Genomic DNA, 21,258 nt, shown 5'->3' with positions numbered 1-21,258 from the left:
ATTAGAAGTAAAATTTTAATTCCCCCCCCCCTAGTGGTGATTTCCCGAACCACACACACATACTGCCATCTATGGGTCAATGTTTTTTGAAATTGTAGTCAATTTCGATTGTTTATCCGCCATTTTGTTTGCACTGCCGTACGCGCAGTTTTCAGGTGTAATCCAACAACTTTGGCCTATTTTTGCCATGAATTATAAATTATTGAATTTCTTAATAGTTAAAATTGTAAAATTTTCGCGAACAACAAATTTTTATTTAAACACAATTAATTCTCTTAATTAATTTGAAAATTTATTGTTGAGTGATTCGATTAAGGAAATTGTGTTTTTTTTTTTTTTTTTTTTTTTTTGGTGTATGTGTATTAGTTCTCTACGTCGTAATGCGGCTTCATATAATGACAATTCGTGACAAGTGCTACGAACTCTGACCCAACTTTCTTGACTTGGGATATTTTATTTTTGTTGTTTAATTTTTTTTTTTTTTTTTTTTTTTTCTGTTTCTGTGATTAAATGGCGAATTTCAAGTGAGAAAAAAAGAAGAGAAAGAAAAATTGAAGATTTCACAAGTCGAGCAACACGTAAGTATAGGAAAATTTTGTTTTTAAAATATCTATTTTATAAGAAAAACAAAAAAAAAAAATTCCCGTATTTTATGTTGGTCAAACTCACTCACCAAGAGCAAGAGAGAGAGAGAGATAGAGACATTGTGTGTTTTCCATTTTAATGTTCGTGTGAGTTTTTTTTTTTTTATTATTATTATTATTATTTTTCTACACAACCTTAATGTCAATATGGATGTTTTGCGTTTTATAGATACATTTTTTTTTCGTTATAAAAATAAATTTCCTTATGTAAAATTATTCCAATTTTCAAGCTGTGAATAATAGTTCTTTTTTTTTTGGGGGGGGGGGAAGTTTTATCCGAAATATTTCATTAAATTGGTTAATTTAATGAAATATTTCAAGGGAAACAGATTTCTTCCTCATCATTTTTTTTTTCGTGTGTCACACTTTTTTTTTTACACACAATTACTTTTTTCGGAAAATTCGAGTAATTTCGGAAATTAAAAAAAAAAAAAAAAATATGTCAAATTGACAAGAAAATAATGAATTGTTTTTAATTAAAAAAGGAATAATAATTGTTGGCGTCAATAAAATTTGTAGTATATATATATATATACGATAGATGAAAAATAAGTATGTCGCATAAAATTAACTACATAATTAATTAATTAAAATTAAAATATTACTTGAATTATAAATTTATTTAGGTGAAATGTAAATAATAATAACAAATTCGTAATAATAATTATTATTATTATTTCTTTTTTTTTAATTATAAGTTGTATATATTTTTATTTATTTGTAATTTACGGGAAATATTTTAATTTTCATAATTAAAAATTAATAAATTTATAAAAATAATTATAATTTTTATAAATTTATTTTTTATTATTATTTATTGAAAACAAAATAATACTTACTATTATTTTTATTATTTATTTATTAAATTAACGAGACATTATTTTGTTATTATTATTATTATTATTATTATTATTATTATTATTAGTATTATTTTGTTTTTATTTTTATTATTATTATTATTATTATTTTGTAATTGTTGTTATTTTTGTAATATTTCTTATAAATTATTTATTTTGTTTTTTGCTAAAAATTTAAAAAGTAATAAATTCATAAAAATAATTATGATTATAAATTTTTATGAATATTTATTTTTTATTATTATTTACTAAAAACAAAATAATTATTATTATTTTGTTTGTTTTTTTTGTAATTGTTATTATTTTTCGTAAATTATTGTTGATAAATTATTTATTTTTTTTTATAATTTTAGTAATTTAAAAAAAAAATAAATTCATTAAATAATTATTTGTAATCTATAAATTTATTTGTATTTTTAAATTATTTATTTAATAATTAAATTTAAAAAATAAATAATTAAAAATGTTCATTTTTAAAAACCTTTTTTTTATAATTTTATTATAATTATTATATATAAATATTAATATATTTATAATTATATATATATATATATATATAATATAAAAATATAAATATAATAAATAAAATTAAAAAAATTAAAAAAAAATAAATTGACAATAATATTTTTTTTGAAAATAATAAATAATTAAATAAATAATTAATAATTAAAAGAAATTATAATAAATAAATAATGTAATAATAATAATTTTTATTATTATTGTTATTATTATTATATTTTAAAATTTTTTTTTAATGATAAAAATAATGTTTTTTTTTCTATTTAATTTTAGTGAAATTTTTTTTTTAGTTTAGTTTTTATTTTATATATTTTTTTGTTTTCTTTTATTTATAAAGAAAAATAGTAAAAAAAAAAAAAATTTAGCGAGTATTTAATTCGTAAAATTTGGCCTCTACTTGAGTTTGAATTTAAATTAAATTAAATTAAATTAAATTCAATTAATGGGATTTTTATTTTCTTTTTTCAACAGGATGTCAGGACAGAGCGGAGGACATCGTTTACTTTTATCAAAGCTCAATGATCAATTAAAATGTACACTTTGCTCTGGTTACCTTATCGATGCGACTACAATAATCGAATGTTTACATTCATGTGAGTTTTCAATTTCTTTTCTTTTTTTTTTTTTTAAATTAAATTATATTATTTATCTATATTAATATTAATAATTTGTATTTAAAAATATTTAAATTATTAATTTTTTAATTTAAAAATCCTGAATAATTTTATTATTTAATTATTTATACACGGGACAATTTTATATAAGATTTTCAATTTTGAATTTCTTTAATAAAAAAATTATTTTATTTTTCTAAATAAATATTTATTTAACAATAAGATTTTGTTTAAAAAAAAAAAAATATATAAAATTTTTGTTTAAATATTTTTGAAAATTTAGTCATTTTTCCATTTTGTATTTCTGCTTTAAAAATAAAATTTTTAATTTAAATCCAATTTTGGAATTTAATTTAAAAATAAATTAAAAAATTTTTTATTTCTTATTTATTAAAAAAATAAAATTTTTAATTTTTGCTTGAAAATTTTGTTAATTTTAAACTTTTTTAAATTTTCAATTTTAATATTTCTAAATTTTTATAATTTTTTATACTATAATTTATAATAATAATAATAATTTTATTATAATACAATTTATAATTATAATAATTTTATTATAAAATAAATTTTGAATTTTAAAAATTTATAAATTTTAAATGTAGTATTTCTAATTTAAAAAAAAAAAATTTTTTGTTTAAATATTTTCGAAATTTTGAAAATTTACTTAAATTTTTAATTAAAATATCTGAAAAAAAAAATTTCTTTGTTTTGTATTGAAAAATTATTTATTTGAAATTTAATAATTTTTGCAAAATTTTTTTTTTTTTTTTTTTTTTTGGGCATTTATTTCAGTTTGTCGAAGTTGCATCGTCAAATATCTTGAAGTGAATAAATATTGTCCAATTTGTGAGGTTCTCGTTCACAAAAGTAAACCACTATTAAATATTAGACCCGATCACACATTGCAGGATATTGTTTATAAATTAGTTCCCGGTTGTTATCAAAGTAAGTGAATTTTTTTTCATCAAATTTTTAGCAATAAAATAATTCTTATTATTATTAATTTTATTTTTTATTTTTAAATCCAATAATTTTTTATTTAATTTTTTGAAAATAATTTATAAATTTTAATAATTTTTATAAACTCAATTCAAATTATCCAAGTAAAAAAAAAAAAAAAAAAATTTAATTTTAATTCGCATTTGGTTTTTTTTAAAAAAAAAAAGAATGTTAATTTTATTTGTAGTTATTTTTTTAATAATTGTTATTTAGTAAATTATTTTAAGAAAATAAAATAAACCGATTTTCTTTAAATTATAAAAATCTATTTAGAAAATTGTTAAAATTTATTTATAAAAAAATATGATTGGAAAAAAAAAAGAAAGAAATTTTTAATTAATATTTTTTTTTTAATGATTTAGATGAAATGCGATGTCGAAGGGAATTTTATGCAAAAAATCCTGAAAGTAAAAATTTACAAATGCCACCAGAATCACGTGGCGAACCAATTGAATCGCATATTTATTCACCCGACGAATCATTGAGTTTATCACTTGAATATTATAGTCCAAATATTGTTAATAATGATATTGACAATAATGACAATGATAATGAATTAATGATAAAATCATTGCCAAGACGATATTTACGTTGTCCTGCGGCTGTAACAATTTTTCATTTACAAAAATTAATACGTGCAAAATATGGACTCACTGATGCACATCGTGTTGATATTATGTATAAAGAGGAAACATTGTTTGGAAATTATACATTAATGGATGTTATGTATATTTATCATTGGCGAAGGGTGAGTTTAAAAAAAAAAAATTCCTATTTTTTATTCGTAGTTTCTCTCTCAAATTTTCTTTTTTAAAAAATGTAAGAAAACTAAAATTATTTCACTTTTTTTTTTTTTTTTACAGAAAGTTCCGCTTCACTTAAGTTATCGAATATTCGAATCGTCACCAAAACGAATAAAACTCGCCGATGATAATAAAGAATTTAAACAATCATTAACAAACAGTGGAATGAGCCCAATTGAAACGCGTGAGGAACAAACAACAACAACAACAGCAGCAGCAACAACAGCAACAAAACGCGGTTGGAAAGAAGTACAATTAAAAATATCCGAAACTGGTGTTATGAGCGTAACCGATATAACAAGTCCCGATTCAAAAAAAAGTAATACAAGTACAAAAGATAATCAAGAAACAGAAATAAATGATTTTATCGCAACAAATATTGAAACAACAACAATAATAAAAACACAACAAAAAAGTGTAAATAAATTAGATAATGATGAAAATATTACAAGAACATGTAATAAAGGAAAGAATCTTATGACAGAATTTGATAAAAAAATTCCAACACAAGAAACAAAAAAAGAGATAAAATCTTCTTTTGCCTCATCTTCTTCTTCTTCTTCTTCTTCGACTTCTTTTTCTCATGAGGAGAAAAAACGTGAAAAACGCGAATTACCATCGCGTGAAACAAAAAATAATCGCGAACACATAAATAATGAAACATTACGTGAATTACGTGAAAAAAAGGAGAATAATAATAAAAAACGTGAATTAAAACAAAAAAAAGAAGAATTAGAAATTAATTTACAATTACAAGTCACGGAGAAGACAAAAAAAATTGAAAATCAAAAGAAAAATGTTAATTTAGCATCGAAAATTGATGCATTAAGCGCTAAATTACAATTTCAACCAAAAGTCGGTCAAGTTAATAATACATATGGTAAAAAATTGCCAAAAAAACCACCAACACGAGCTGAATTAAAAAAGGAGGGAAAAAAATTAATGGAAACAAATGAATTTTTACCGGGACAATCGAAAATTAATGAAAATTCATTGGAATTAAAAACAAATTCTAATATTTCAATAAAAAAAAGTGAGAAAAATGTTGTTGAATTAACAAAAAAATTGGAGCAATTGAAGAAAAATGTGGTGAAAAATTTTAAAGAAGTTGAAGATGGAAAAAATTTCGAAATATCCACAATTGATGAAAACATCATGGAAAGTGGGAAAAATACAGAAAATACAAAAACAGAAAATACAAAAAGTACAGAAAATACAAAAAGTATAGAAAATACAAAAATCGAAAATTTAAGAATAGAAAATAAAAAAATAGAAAATACAAAAAATATGACAAATACGAAAAATACAAAAACTATAGAAAATATAAAAAATATAAAAGATACAATAAAAATTGACGATAATGAAAAAAATAATTTGAAATTGGAAAATTTAGAAAAACAAAAAATTGAAATAAATATAAAGAAAAAAGAAAATGAAATAAAATTATTAAATGAAAATTTAATTTCAAATACAAATGAAATAATAAAAAATTCCACAATTACAGAAAAAATAATAAATACAATACCCACATATGTGACAGCGTCGTCATTAAATGAAAAAAATAATCCAACAATAACATTACAACAGGCATTAAATTCATTAGGTAAAACAGATCCAAAAAATTTATTAAATCAATTACAATTTCATAATAATAAAACAAATGAAATTTTAGCCTCAACAATGATGGCAACAAATTTTGGTTTTGTTATGCCAAATGATAATCAATCACAATTAACTGTTTCACAATTATCGACATCAATAAAAACACAAATTCCATCAACAACAACAACAACAACAGCAGCAGCAACAACAACAACGACAAAAATAACACAATTTAATGTACAGCCATCAATGAGTATTTATTCAATAACTGACAAAAATAATCATTATAATCAATCAACATCGAGTTCAAAATCTGATTTTGAAATAACAAGTGTACCAATGTCATTAATGAAATCGAATAATATTAGAAAACATGAGGTCATTGCAAAGGGGACAAATTTAAATGAAATTTGTGCTAAAATTGGTACATCGGGATCGAAAATAAATGATATTTGCGCAAAAATTGGTGAAAATTCAAAGGAGAAAAACAAGACTGATAATATAGGAATAATAACAACAACAACAACAACAACAACAACAACAACTGCTGGTACTACGGCAACAACAATAACGCAACAAAGAAATTTACCTGATTTATTGAAAATAACAAAATCGACAGAATTTTTAAAACATATACCTAATATACCGAATGTACCAATTTATACGCCAAATGCAAATAAAACAACAATGGATAATAATAAAGTAATGAATACGGGAATTGTGCAGAAATTACAACAACAACAACAACAACAACAGCAGCAGCAACAACAAAAGAAACATTCGCATGTTGGTTATAAAACATTGCGTGATCCACCAAAATCATGGAATCCAACATTATCGAAAAATAATTATGTTGCTGTGAAAAATCAAAGTCAATATGATGGTACAACGGGTGGTACAAAGCCAATATTATCGAAACCGGCGAAAATATTTAAAATGAGAAATGTACCGAGATATTTGGGTAATCCAGCGTCTGGAGTTAAGCCAATGTATGGAGTTAGTAACGAAAAGGAAAAGGAGGTGAATATAATTATTTAATATTATTATTATTACCATTTTTTTTTTTTTTTTTTTTTGGACGCATGAATAAGTTCTAAAAAATTAATTAATAGAATTTTCATTTAATAGAATTTTTGATAATAATATCATTTTCATTGAGACGAATTTTATTTGTTCGAATTATAAAGGCAGAATATTCACTAAAGCGATTTTCCGAATTACACAATTTTTATATAATCGAAAATTACGCAATTTTCATATTTTAAAAGTGAAAAACGACAAATTTAGGAAAAAAAATTGTAAACTTATTACGGAATGACCCCAAAAAAAAAAAAAAAAAATCAAAAAATCATTTATAACTTCCAAAATAAATTACCGTATCGTTATAAAATTTAATCATTATGTTCTTTCTTATGAAGTACATCCTTTAACAACGAAAAAAACACAAATTTACGGAAAAAACTTGTAAAATTATTACGAAATGACCCCCCCCCCAAAATAAAACCAAAAATCGGTTCTAGATTCTAAAGATATTAACGTATAGTTATGAAAGTTGGTAATTATTTTATTTTTTTTTTTTTTTTAGAGTAAATGATATTCTTTTATTGCAAAAAGATACAGATTTAGGAAAAAAAACGATTTATTTTAATGAAATGATATAATTATCATGGAATGACCCAAAAAAAAAAAAAAAATCAAAAAACAGTTATAACTTTTAAACAAATTAACGGATCATTATGAAACTTATTAATTATGTTCCTCACAGTGTATAACATTGTTTAATGTCAGAAAGATACAGATTTAGGAAAAAAAAAAATTGTAAATATATTACGGAATGACACCAAAAAAAAAAATTCAAAAAAACGCTTATAACTTCTAAAAAAATTAACGGATTATTATGATACTTGGAAATTGTGATCTTTGCTAGTAGTAACACCCTTTAAAATTGAAAAAATACAAATTTAGGAAAAAAAGCGATTAATCATAATGGAATGACCCAAAAAAAATTCAAAAAAAACGGTTATAACTCCTAACAAAATTAACGGATTATTATGAAATTTGGAAGTTATGATCTTTGCTATGAGTGACACCTTTTAAAGGTGAAAAAATACAAATTTTGGAAAAAAAACTTAAAATTATTACGGAATGACCCCAAAAAAATTCAAAAAAACGCTTATAACTTTTAAAAAAATTAACAGATTGTTATGAAACTTGGAAGTTATGATCTTTGGCTATAAATAACATTCCCTAAAGACGAAAAAATACAAAATTAGAAAAAAAACGTTAAATTATTATGGAATGACCCAAAAAAAAATTCAAAAAACAGTTATAACTTTTAAACAAATTAACGGATCATTATAAAACTTATTAATTATGTTCTTCACAGTGTTTAACATTGTTTAATGTCAGAAAAATACAGATTTAGGAAAAAAATTGTAAACTTATTACGGAATGACCCCAAAAAAATACCAAAAAACGGTTATAATTTCTAAACAAATTACCAGATCATTGTGAAACTTGGTAATTATGTTCTTTACTATAAATGACACTTTTAAAAATTAAAAAACAGATTTATGAAAAAAAAAGTGTTAAATTATTACGGAATGACCCAAAAAAAAATTCCAAAAAACGCTTACAACTTCTAAAAAAATTAACGGATCATTATAAAACTTAAAATTTATGATCTTTGCTATGAGTGACACCTTATAAAGGGGAAAAAATACAAATTTAGAAAAAAAACGTAAAATTATTACGGAATGACCCCAAAAAAATCCAAAAAACGCTTATAACTTCTTAATAAATTAACGGATCGTTATAAAACTTGAAAATTGTGACGTTTGAAATAAGTGACACCTTATAAAGGTGAAAAAATACAAATTTTGAAAAAAAACGTAAAATTATTACGGAATGACCCCAAAAAAAATCCAAAAAACGCTTATAATTTCTTAATAAATTAACGGATCGTTATAAAACTTAAAAATTATTATCTTTGCTATGAGTAACACCCTTTAAAATCGAAAAAATACAAATTTAGGGAAAAAAACAATTAATCATAACGGAATGACCCAAAAAAAAATCCAAAAAAACACTTATAACTTCTAAACGAATTATCGGATCGTTATGAAATTTGGTAATTATGTTCTTTGCTATAAATCACAGCCTTTTAATGCGAAAAACTTTAATTTAGGGAAAAAAAACGTAAAATTATTACGGAATTACCCAAAAAAAAAAATTCAAAAAACGGTTATAATTTCTAAACAAATTACCGGATGCTTATGAAACCTGGGAATGATTTTTTGAAAAAAAGTAAATGACACCCTTTAAAGGCGAAAAATACAAATTTAGAAAAAAAAATATAATTATTACGGAATGACCCCAAAAAAATCCAAAAAACGCTTATAACTTCTTAATAAATTAACGAATCGTTATAAAACTTGAAAATTGTTATATTTGCTATGAGTGACACCTTATAAAGGTGAAAAAATACAAATTTAGAAAAAAAACGTAAAATTATTACGGAATGACCCCAAAAAAATCCAAAAAACACTTATAACTTCTAAACGAATTATCGGATCGTTATGAAATTTGGTAATTATGTTCTTTGCTATAAATCACAGCCTTTTAATGCGAAAAACTCTAATTTAGAAAAAAAAAAAAAAACGTAAAATTATTACGGAATGACCCAAAAAAAAAAAAAAAATTCAAAAAACGTTTATAATTTCTAAATAAATTACCGGATAATTATGAAATTTGGTAATTATGTTTTTTGCTATTTAAATGGCTATTCTATTAAATAAAAAATTCGAATAAAAAAGAAATTACAAATTACCAATATCACTCAATTGATAGAAAAATTTTTCCATTGTTTTTTTTTTTTAAATTAACTAATCAGTATTTATTAAAGAAATTATAATTCGTCAATTTTAAAATTCATCGCAAAATTTTTCTGTCCTTTGTTTGTTCGTTTATTTTTATTTTTGGTAAAAAATTCAGCGTTTTATCAATTCTTTAAAATTTAAATACATCTATGAAAGAAATTTTTTTTTTTGTGTTTTTTTTCATTTCGTAGAATAAAAATTCACTAAAATTACTATTTTGTTTAATGAAAAATTGAGTAAATATAATAGAATTCTTTAAAATTCAGTGATACAAATAATAACTAAACAGATTTAGAATTCCGTTATGACAGTTACAGACCCAGGGCTGTAGTTAGAATTTTTTTTTAGTTGGTACTTTTGAATCTGGGTGCCGGGGGGGGGGATGGGGGATTAAAATTTATTTAAAAATTTAGAATTAAATTTTTTGATAATATCAAATTTTCTCTTTATAGGTAAAGGGCAATCTCACTGGAAATTCAATGATGATGATGAAAATTGATCCAAAAACATTATCGCCAATTGTCTCAACGAGTAATTCACCAATAGTATCACCGCCTCCCTATTCACCAAATGCACGCTCCTATCAAAATTCACCATTCACAAGGGAATTATGTCGTAATAGTGGTGGTTCACCAATATCACCACGTAATTCACCAGTTAATATGCTATCAACAAATCCATTTATACCATCGCCAACGCCAAATACAAATCCACGTTTAATTTATTCACATTTCCCACCGCCATTCCCTGATACAAGCCGCTTTCCAAATCCATTAATTCGATCGCCAATTGGTATACCGCCACCAAGTGCCTTTCACAGCAGTTTACCACCGTCAATAAATAAATTATATCAAAGAACAAGTTATATTCCACAAACAAGCGGTTATAATAATCCTCAACCTCAACCACCACCTTCATCTTCTTCATCATCATCTTCTTCTTCTTCGGTTCCACAAAATCCACCGCCAGCAATTCAAAGAATTCCAGCATCAAGTGGACAGAATTTTAATCTTAAAAATCACGAAGTGGTTTCTTCTTCTTCTTCTTCTTCGTCATCCGAAATTCCAAAGGAGAAAATTTTCAATTTATGCAAAGATGGAGAAAAATTGAGAATCGATATTGATAAAAAAGTTAATGGCGATATTATCGATTTAGAAAAGGAGGAAGAGGAGGAGAAAGAAAAGAAACAAGCGATGCGTTCGGGGAATTTACGCGATGATGGTGGACTAAAAGATTTTTCAGCGAAAAATTCAGAATTGACATTAAAAAATTCGTCTTTAAAGGATTTAGCATCAAAAAATCCCTCATTAAAGGATTCAACGATTAATTCATCATCAAATGATTCTTTATCTTTAAAGGAGACAAAAGATTCACAACAAGATACAATTCAAATTTTAATTGATTTACAAGAATCATTAAAGGATTTATCATCAAAAAATCCGGCATTAAAGGATTTAACATCAAAAAATTCCTCTCTAAATGATCAAAATTCCAAAAATTCATCACTAAAATATCTAACTAATTCACCATTAAAGGAGCAAATTTCAAAAAATTCATCAACAAAAGATACAAAAGACTCAACACAAGAGACAATACAAATTTTAATTGATTTACAAGAATCATTAAAATCCGTTATGCAAGCATCGAAAGGCGATAATTCATCACAATTATCAAATGAAAATCAATTATCGTCTAGTAAGGAGTTTAAAAAATATTCTCAACATGAAATTTGTCAATCATTAAAAAATTCTTCATCTACATTAATAAAAGAATCATCATTACAACAATTAACAATAGAATCGTCATCATCAAAAGATTTATCATTAAAAGAAACATTAAATGATAAATTGCAATGTTCAAAAGAATTAAAAATTGATAATTGTCAATTGTCAATGAAACAATTATCAAAAGAAAATTATCAATCTAAAAATGATAATCAATTAATAAAAGAATTATGTCAATCATCATCGTCGTCGTCGTCGACAAATTTGGAACAATCACAACAATTATTGAATGATTCACATGAATTGCAAACAAATGATAAACGATTAGTGATGAGGGAAAATTTATGTGAAATTAAAAATAATGAAACAAAAAATTTCAAGGAAAATTTAAAAATTGATGAAAATTTATTAATTGAAAAAAGAGAAAAAACAAGAGGAGAAAATCAATCAACATTGGAGAATGAGAAAATTAGAGAAAATTCACAGGAGAAAATTGAAAATGTTGAAAATGATATTCAAGGGAAAAAAACATTGGAAATCCAAAGGAATGAGGCGGAATCGTAATTGAGATTTTTTTTCTTAATTTCTAGATAGACTGTCTAGTTGTATATAATCTATTATTATTATTATTATTATTATTTTTATTTTTATTTCTATTTTCATTACTAATATTTTTATTTTCATTTTTTTGTCATTTTTTTTATTATTATTATTATTATTATTAATAATAATAATATCATATTAGTGACATTTCAGGAGATTATTATTATTATTTTTTTTTTCGTAACCATCATAAATATGAAAAAAAATTTTTTTTTAAAAACCTCTCCTTAAATGGCACAATTTTTTCTTTTTTGTAAATAGTCACAACTGATTTAATTATTATTATTTTTTTTTTATATATATATAATGATTGAATTTACATTAACTTGTCGCAACGTAGAAAAAAAAAAAAAATTCAAACTTACGTGCTCAAAAAAAAAAAAAATATCTTTGACTTTGAATTTTTCAAAAAAAAAAATTTATATTTCTTTTCAAAAATCGATCAAGAAAAAATTTGTTTATCAAAATTTTTCGAAATTTTGTTTATTATTATTATTTTTTTTTTATTTATTTGATATTTTTTTTTTTTTTTTTTGTCACCAAAAGAAAAAACGATTTTAGTTTTAATTTTTTTTACAATTCTATTTTGTAGTAAATTATTTTTTTTACTTTTTTTTTTAATTTACCAAAATAATTTTTTTTTTTTATTTTTGGTATATATGGTACTTTTTTTGGGGGGGGAGATTTTTTTTTGAATATTTTGTATACAATTTTAATTGATTTTGATTTTTAATATCAATTTTGACTTTTTTTCGAAATATTTTTCGAAAATTCGATAATTTTTTTTTTTTTTTTGGAGAATTTTGGGATTTTTAAAAAAATTGTAAATTGGAAAAAAATTCAGTGTAATTTTTTCTGAGAAATTAAAAAATTAATTTTGAAATTATTGAATAATTTTGAATATATTTTTGAATAAAAAAAAATTGTAATTGTATTTTGATATTAAAATAAATAAATTTTAATAATAATAAATATATTATTAATTAATAAATAAAATAAAAAAATAATTAATATTCAGTAAATACTGATATTTAGTAAAAAATATTAATAAAAATATAAATATAATTTTCAAAATGGAAATATTTTCGGAAAAATTTAAATATATTTTCAAAAAAAATATTTAAACAGGTTTTTTTTTCAAAATATTTTCCAAAATATGAATATTTAATGAAAAATTACATTTATTTTACATAAATATAAAAAGTATAAAATTATCATTCGTTTTTGAAAAAAATTATATTACAAAAAAATTAAATATTTTACAAAAAAAAAAAAAAAATAAAATAAAATAAAAAATACACCAATATTTTTAAATAAGAAAATATTTAAAAACAAATAGAAAATAAAAATCCCCAAAATTCTCGCAAAAAAAATTTTTAATCTTCCAAAGATTGAAAATTTAGATTTTTTACTTTTTAAAAAATTAAACAAAAAATTTATTGTAAAAAAAAAAGAAATTCAAAAAATTCTAAAGGGACAAAATTTTCATTTTGTTTAAAAATTAAAATTTCCTAAGAATAAAAATATATTATTTTAAAAATTTTATACGAAAAAAAAAATATTTATGAATTTTTTTTTGTGCCAATTACGAGAAAAGAAATTTAAAAAAAAATTTTTTTTATTTAATTATATATATATATATATTATTTTTAGTAACACTTTATACCAATTATAAGAAACCAGTTTGAATATTTTTACCGATTTTTACAAATTTTTTTTTTTCATTTTACCAATATAATTTTTGGTAATATTTTTTTAATAAAATTAATTTGTATAAATTATTTTTTTTGTCATATGCAAAGCAAGACAAGAAAAAAATCAAAATAGAAATAATTTATTTTTTTTTAATTTAATTTTAATTTTTTTTTTTTTTTTTTTTTTTTTTTTTTTTTTACTAAACAATTTTTGTTAATTAAAAATAAAGTTAACTGTTCATTTTTTGTTTTGTAAAAAGTTTAATTTAAAAACTAAATGAAAGTTAATTAATGCAATTAATTATAAATAAAGTTTTAGCCGAACTGGAGACTTGTTTTTTTTTGTTTTCTTTTTTTTCATTTTTTTTTCAGTAAAAAAAAAAATCAATCACTAATTGAAAAATATCTGCCGCTGTCTCATTTGCAATAATTATTATTAAAAAATATTTTCTTGTTTTTTGATTTAATGGTTAATTAATTATATAATTAATTAATTAATTAAAGTAGTTGCTCGCAGAATTAGAATTGCACAATGCCCCTTTACACCCCTTCAATATATAGAAAAAAAAAATGCAACAATAGATATCTTGCTAATTATTATTAATGCGTTAGTTTATAAAAAAAACAATTAAATTAATAATATAATGTTATTTAAATCGCATTTTTATAATTATAAATAAATTTTTTTTCCGACAAATTCTAGTTTACAGCCTCGAATATTTTCCTAATTTATTATTTTTTTTTTTCAATAAAAAAACATTTTTTTTATTTCTGTTTTATTTATTTATTATTTATTTATTTTCTTTCTTTTCATTTTTTTTGTTGAATATACGAAACATTTGATGAAATTTTTGTGTAAATTTCGCCAAAGGAAATAAATAAAAATGTTTTCCTTATTAAAAAAAAAAAAAATATTTTTTTTTCAATTTTAAATTAGGAGAGTGACAAAAATATCGAAAATATTCGAGACTGACACAATGTAAAAGTAGTGAAATGCCCGAGGCCTTATCATATATTCTATTGAGTAAATGTAAACACGGAACAATAACGAGTAATTCAAATAAAAAATAAAAAAAAAAATTAGAAGAAAAAAAAGCTGTAAAAATCAATTTTGCAAAGTCTAGTAATTATTAAATAAATTAAGAATATATTGAAAACGCTGTGATCGTAATTGCCGTTTTTTCGTCTTAATAATAAAATAATTATTATGAAAATGGGCCACGATATTTTCTCTATATTAAAAAAAAAAAAAAAAAAAAAAAGAATTGAAACGTTCTATCGTTCTTAAAAAATTGCGAAAAAAAATCACCATTTTCCCGTTAAAAAAAAAAATATATATATATATATATATATATATATTCCAATATTTAAATGTATTTTCTGTAAAAGAAAAAAAAAAAAATCGTCGAGATAAAAATTTCAAAAATGGGAATTTTTTTTCAAAAAGAGAGAGAAAAGAAAAAAAATTTGTTTTTTTTTCTTTTACAAAAAAAAGAAAATGGAAAGAAAATTATTTGTAAATAGTGTAATATGTTAAAAAAAAATTTCTATATATATACATATATATATATAAAGTGATAATGGAAGAATTAATTATATTAATATAATGATATATAAATATATAAATATATATTTATCGCTTTAAGAAATTGTACCAATAGTATCATCATCGTTTTATTTTCTCTCGACTTGACAAAAGAGAGAAGTTTTTTTTTTTAAAGCGAAAGAAAGAGAGAAGAAAAAAAATGAAATTTTCGCTGGTAAAATCCTGTATTTTTAATCAGTTATATATAAATAAATATATTATTATTATTATTATTATTATTATTATTATTATTATATTAATATGTATATGGAATAGGAGATGTTTTTCTCTTACATGCAAAAAAAATATACTAGAATGCACCAGAAAAATGTTGTTTATTTAATTAAAACAAAAAATCCGCCATTACAATTTTTTTTTCCTATTTCAACAAATAAGAGAATATTACAAAATTCTTAACTTTTTTAATTCACAAAAAATTGATGTTAATTCCCTCTAATTTTTATAATTGGACATTTTTTTTCTTGCACAAAAAACTATTTCAGATTTAATAAAAATGGTGATAAAATTTTTTTTTGTAATTGTGGTTGACTTTTTGGTGGTAATAGGTGTCTTCCTCTACTCGTATTCGGCTGTCAATTTTTTTCTACACTTTTAGGTGTATTTTGTGCAAGAAATTGCAATAAAATAGTCTGCCTAAGAAAAATTGAATTTTTTTGGGGACTTTTTTATGATTTTGGATTTTAGGGTCGGATGACTTTTTGGTGGTAGTAGGTGTCTTCCTCTACTCGTATTCGGCTGTCAATTTTTTTCTACACTTTTAGGTGTATTTTGTGCAAGAAATTGCAATAAAACAGTCTGCCTAAGAAAAATTGAATTTTTTTGGGGACTTTTTTATGATTTTGGATTTTAGGGTCGGATGACTTTTTGGTAGTAATAGGTGTCTTCCTCTACTCGTATTCGGCTGTCAATTTTTTTCTACACTTTTAGGTGTATTTTGTGCAAGAAATTGCAATAAAATAGTCTGCCTAAGAAAAATTGAATTTTTTTGGGGACTTTTTTATGATTTTGGATTTTAGGGTCGGATGACTTTTTGGTGGTAGTAGGTGTCTTCCTCTACTCGTATTCGGCTGTCAATTTTTTTCTACACTTTTAGGTGTATTTTGTGCAAGAAATTGCAATAAAATAGTCTGCCTAAGAAAAATTAAATTTTTTTGGGGACTTTTTTATGATTTTGGATTTTAGGGTCGGATGACTTTTTGGTGGTAGTAGGTGTCTTCCTCTACTCGTATTCGGCTGTCAATTTTTTTCTACACTTTTAGGTGTATTTTGTGCAAGAAATTGCAATAAAACAGTCTGCCTAAGAAAAATTGAATTTTTTTGGGGACTTTTTTATGATTTTGGATTTTAGGGTCGGATGACTTTTTGGTGGTAGTAGGTGTCTTCCTCTACTCGTATTCGGCTGTCAATTTTTTTTTACACTTTTAGGTGTATTTTGTGCAAGAAATTGCAATAAAATAGTCTGCCTAAGAAAAATTGAATTTTTTTGGGGACTTTTTTATGATTTTGGATTTTAGGGTCGGATGACTTTTTGGTAGTAATAGGTGTCTTCCTCTACTCGTATTCGGCTGTCAATTTTTTTCTACACTTTTAGGTGTATTTTGTGCAAGAAATTGCAATAAAATAGTGTGCCTAAGAAAAATTGAATTTTTTTGGGGACTTTTTTATTGTTTTGGATTTTAGGGTCGGATGACTTTTTGGTGGTAGTAGGTGTCTTCCTCTACTCGTATTCGGCTGTCAATTTTTTTCTACACTTTTAGGTGTATTTTGTGCAAGAAATTGCAATAAAATAGTCTGCCTAAGAAAAATTGAATTTTTTTGGGGACTTTTTTATGATTTTGGATTTTAGGGTCGGATGACTTTTTGGTAGTAATAGGTGTCTTCCTCTACTCGTATTCGGCTGTCAATTTTTTTCTACACTTTTAGGTGTATTTTGTGCAAGAAATTGCAATAAAATAGTGTGCCTAAGAAAAATTGAATTTTTTTGGGGACTTTTTTATTGTTTTGGATTTTAGGGTCGGATGACTTTTTGGTGGTAGTAGGTGTCTTCCTCTACTCGTATTCGGCTGTCAATTTTTTTCTACACTTTTAGGTGTATTTTGTGCAAGAAATTGCAATAAAACAGTCTGCCTAAGAAAAATTGAATTTTTTTGGGGACTTTTTTATGATTTTGGATTTTAGGGTCGGATGACTTTTTGGTGGTAGTAGGTGTCTTCCTCTACTCGTATTCGGCTGTCAATTTTTTTCTACACTTTTAGGTGTATTTTGTGCAAGAAATTGCAATAAAATAGTCTGCCTAAGAAAAAATGAATTTTTTTGGGGACTTTTTTATGATTTTGGATTTTAGGGTCGGATGACTTTTTGGTGGTAGTAGGTGTCTTCCTCTACTCGTATTCGGCTGTCAATTTTTTTCTACACTTTTAGGTGTATTTTGTGCAAGAAATTGCAATAAAATAGTCTGCCTAAAAAAAATTGGATTTTTTTGGGGACTTTTTTATGATTTTGGATTTTAGGGTCGGATGACTTTTTGGTGGTAGTAGGTGTCTTCCTCTACTCGTATTCGGCTGTCAATTTTTTTCTACACTTTTAGGTGTATTTTGTGCAAGAAATTGCAATAAAACAGTCTGCCTAAGAAAAATTGAATTTTTTTGGGGACTTTTTTATGATTTTGGATTTTAGGGTCGGATGACTTTTTGGTGGTAGTAGGTGTCTTCCTCTACTCGTATTCGGCTGTCAATTTTTTTCTACACTTTTAGGTGTATTTTGTGCAAGAAATTGCAATAAAACAGTCTGCCTAAGAAAAATTGAATTTTTTTGGGGACTTTTTTATGATTTTGGATTTTAGGGTCGGATGACTTTTTGGTGGTAGTAGGTGTCTTCCTCTACTCGTATTCGGCTGTCAATTTTTTTCTACACTTTTAGGTGTATTTTGTGCAAGAAATTGCAATAAAATAGTCTGCCTAAGAAAAAATGAATTTTTTTGGGGACTTTTTTATGATTTTGGATTTTAGGGTCGGATGACTTTTTGGTGGTAGTAGGTGTCTTCCTCTACTCGTATTCGGCTGTCAATTTTTTTCTACACTTTTAGGTGTATTTTGTGCAAGAAATTGCAATAAAATAGTCTGCCTAAAAAAAATTGGATTTTTTTGGGGACTTTTTTATGATTTTGGATTTTAGGGTCGGATGACTTTTTGGTGGTAGTAGGTGTCTTCCTCTACTCGTATTCGGCTGTCAATTTTTTTCTACACTTTTAGGTGTATTTTGTGCAAGAAATTGCAATAAAACAGTCTGCCTAAGAAAAATTGAATTTTTTTGGGGACTTTTTTATGATTTTGGATTTTAGGGTCGGATGACTTTTTGGTGGTAGTAGGTGTCTTCCTCTACTCGTATTCGGCTGTCAATTTTTTTCTACACTTTTAGGTGTATTTTGTGCAAGAAATTGCAATAAAACAGTCTGCCTAAGAAAAATTGAATTTTTTTGGGGACTTTTTTATGATTTTGGATTTTAGGGTCGGATGACTTTTTGTTGGTAGTAGGTGTCTTCCTCTACTCGTATTCGGCTGTCAATTTTTTTCTACACTTTTAGGTGTATTTTGTGCAAGAAATTGCAATAAAATAGTCTGCCTAAGAAAAATTGAATTTTTTTGGGGACTTTTTTATGATTTTGGATTTTAGGGTCGGATGACTTTTTGGTAGTAATAGGTGTCTTCCTCTACTCGTATTCGGCTGTCAATTTTTTTCTACACTTTTAGGTGTATTTTGTGCAAGAAATTGCAATAAAATAGTCTGCCTAAGAAAAATTGAATTTTTTTGGGGACTTTTTTATGATTTTGGATTTTAGGGTCGGATGAATTTTGGTAGTAATAGGTGTCTTCCTCTACTCGTATTCGGCTGTCAATTTTTTTCTACACTTTTAGGTGTATTTTGTGCAAGAAATTGCAATAAAATAGTCTGCCTAAGAAAAATTGAATTTTTTTGGGGACTTTTTTATGATTTTGGATTTTAGGGTCGGATGACTTTTTGGTAGTAATAGGTGTCTTCCTCTACTCGTATTCGGCTGTCAATTTTTTTCTACACTTTAAAGTGTATTTTGTGCAAGAAATTGCAATAAAATAGTCTGCCTAAGAAAAATTGAATTTTTTTGGGGACTTTTTTATTGTTTTGGATTTTAGGGTCGGATGACTTTTTGGTGGTAGTAGGTGTCTTCCTCTACTCGTATTCGGCTGTCAATTTTTTTCTACACTTTTAGGTGTATTTTGTGCAAGAAATTGCAATAAAATAGTCTGCCTAAGAAAAATTGAATTTTTTTGGGGACTTTTTTATGATTTTGGATTTTAGGGTCGGATGACTTTTTGGTGGTAGTAGGTGTCTTCCTCTACTCGTATTCGGCTGTCAATTTTTTTCTACACTTTTAGGTGTATTTTGTGCAAGAAATTGCAATAAAACAGTCTGCCTAAGAAAAATTGAATTTTTTTGGGGACTTTTTTATGATTTTGGATTTTAGGGTCGGATGACTTTTTGGTGGTAGTAGGTGTCTTCCTCTACTCGTATTCGGCTGTCAATTTTTTTCTACACTTTTAGGTGTATTTTGTGCAAGAAATTGCAATAAAACAGTCTGCCTAAGAAAAATTGAATTTTTTTGGGGACTTTTTTATGATTTTGGATTTTAGGGTCGGATGACTTTTTGGTGGTAGTAGGTGTCTTCCTCTACTCGTATTCGGCTGTCAATTTTTTTCTACACTTTTAGGTGTATTTTGTGCAAGAAATTGCAATAAAATAGTCTGCCTAAGAAAAAATGAATTTTTTTGGGGACTTTTTTATGATTTTGGATTTTAGGGTCGGATGACTTTTTGGTGGTAGTAGGTGTCTTCCTCTACTCGTATTCGGCTGTCAATTTTTTTCTACACTTTTAGGTGTATTTTGTGCAAGAAATTGCAATAAAATAGTCTGCCTAAAAAAAATTGGATTTTTTTGGGGACTTTTTTATGATTTTGGATTTTAGGGTCGGATGACTTTTTGGTGGTAGTAGGTGTCTTCCTCTACTCGTATTCGGCTGTCAATTTTTTTCTACACTTTTAGGTGTATTTTGTGCAAGAAATTGCAATAAAACAGTCTGCCTAAGAAAAATTGAATTTTTTTGGGGACTTTTTTATGATTTTGGATTTTAGGGTCGGATGACTTTTTGGTGGTAGTAGGTGTCTTCCTCTACTCGTATTCGGCTGTCAATTTTTTTCTACACTTTTAGGTGTATTTTGTGCAAGAAATTGCAATAAAACAGTCTGCCTAAGAAAAATTGAATTTTTTTGGGGACTTTTTTATGATTTTGGATTTTAGGGTCGGATGACTTTTTGGTGGTAGTAGGTGTCTTCCTCTACTCGTATTCGGCTGTCAATTTTTTTCTACACTTTTAGGTGTATTTTGTGCAAGAAATTGCAATAAAACAGTCTGCCTAAGAAAAATTGAATTTTTTTGGGGACTTTTTTATGATTTTGGATTTTAGGGTCGGATGACTTTTTGGTAGTAATAGGTGTCTTCCTCTACTCGTATTCGGCTGTCAATTTTTTTCTACACTTTTAAGTGTATTTTGTTCAAGAAATTGCAATAAAATAGTCTGCCTAAGAAAAATTGAATTTTTTTGGGGACTTTTTTATGATTTGTATTTATGGGTCGGATGACTTTTTGGTCGTAATAGGATTCTTCCTCTACTCGTATTCGGCT

General features: G+C 24.4%; 1 protein-coding gene across 1 annotated transcript; it reads left to right on the top strand.

Annotated features, from left to right (window-relative positions):
• The first annotated feature begins 122 nt into the window (after positions 1 to 122).
• LOC127290947 (serine-rich adhesin for platelets-like) lies at positions 123 to 12,600 on the top strand. The gene is made up of 6 exons (XM_051319795.1): positions 123 to 578; positions 2,492 to 2,613; positions 3,427 to 3,579; positions 3,996 to 4,381; positions 4,497 to 7,058; positions 10,369 to 12,600. The coding sequence occupies exons 2-6, from the start codon at positions 2,493 to 2,495 to the stop codon at positions 12,202 to 12,204; spliced, it is 5,058 nt and encodes a 1,685-aa protein (XP_051175752.1). The 5' UTR covers positions 123 to 578; position 2,492; the 3' UTR covers positions 12,205 to 12,600.
• The last annotated feature ends 8,658 nt before the right edge of the window (positions 12,601 to 21,258 follow it).

Source organism: Leptopilina boulardi, unplaced genomic scaffold (genome assembly GCF_019393585.1).
Source record: "Leptopilina boulardi isolate dan_hultmark-lab unplaced genomic scaffold, ZJU_Lbou_2.1 LbouV2_97, whole genome shotgun sequence".
Classification (NCBI taxonomy): domain Eukaryota; kingdom Metazoa; phylum Arthropoda; class Insecta; order Hymenoptera; family Figitidae; genus Leptopilina; species Leptopilina boulardi.
The sequence above is the reverse complement of the archived record's forward strand: the minus strand, read 5'-3'. Positions and strand labels throughout refer to the sequence as shown.

What these genes read in the sequence shown, in the direction of transcription:
- LOC127290947 (XM_051319795.1), top strand. Translation starts at nt 2,493, where the DNA reads ATGTCAGGACAGAGCGGAGGACATCGTTTACTTTTATCAAAGCTCAAT. An exon ending in AGTTCCCGGTTGTTATCAAA is followed by an intron (nt 3,580 to 3,995) that starts GTAAGTGAATTT and finishes TTAATGATTTAG; the next exon opens with ATGAAATGCGATGTCGAAGG. An exon ending in GTAACGAAAAGGAAAAGGAG is followed by an intron (nt 7,059 to 10,368) that starts GTGAATATAATT and finishes TTCTCTTTATAG; the next exon opens with GTAAAGGGCAATCTCACTGG.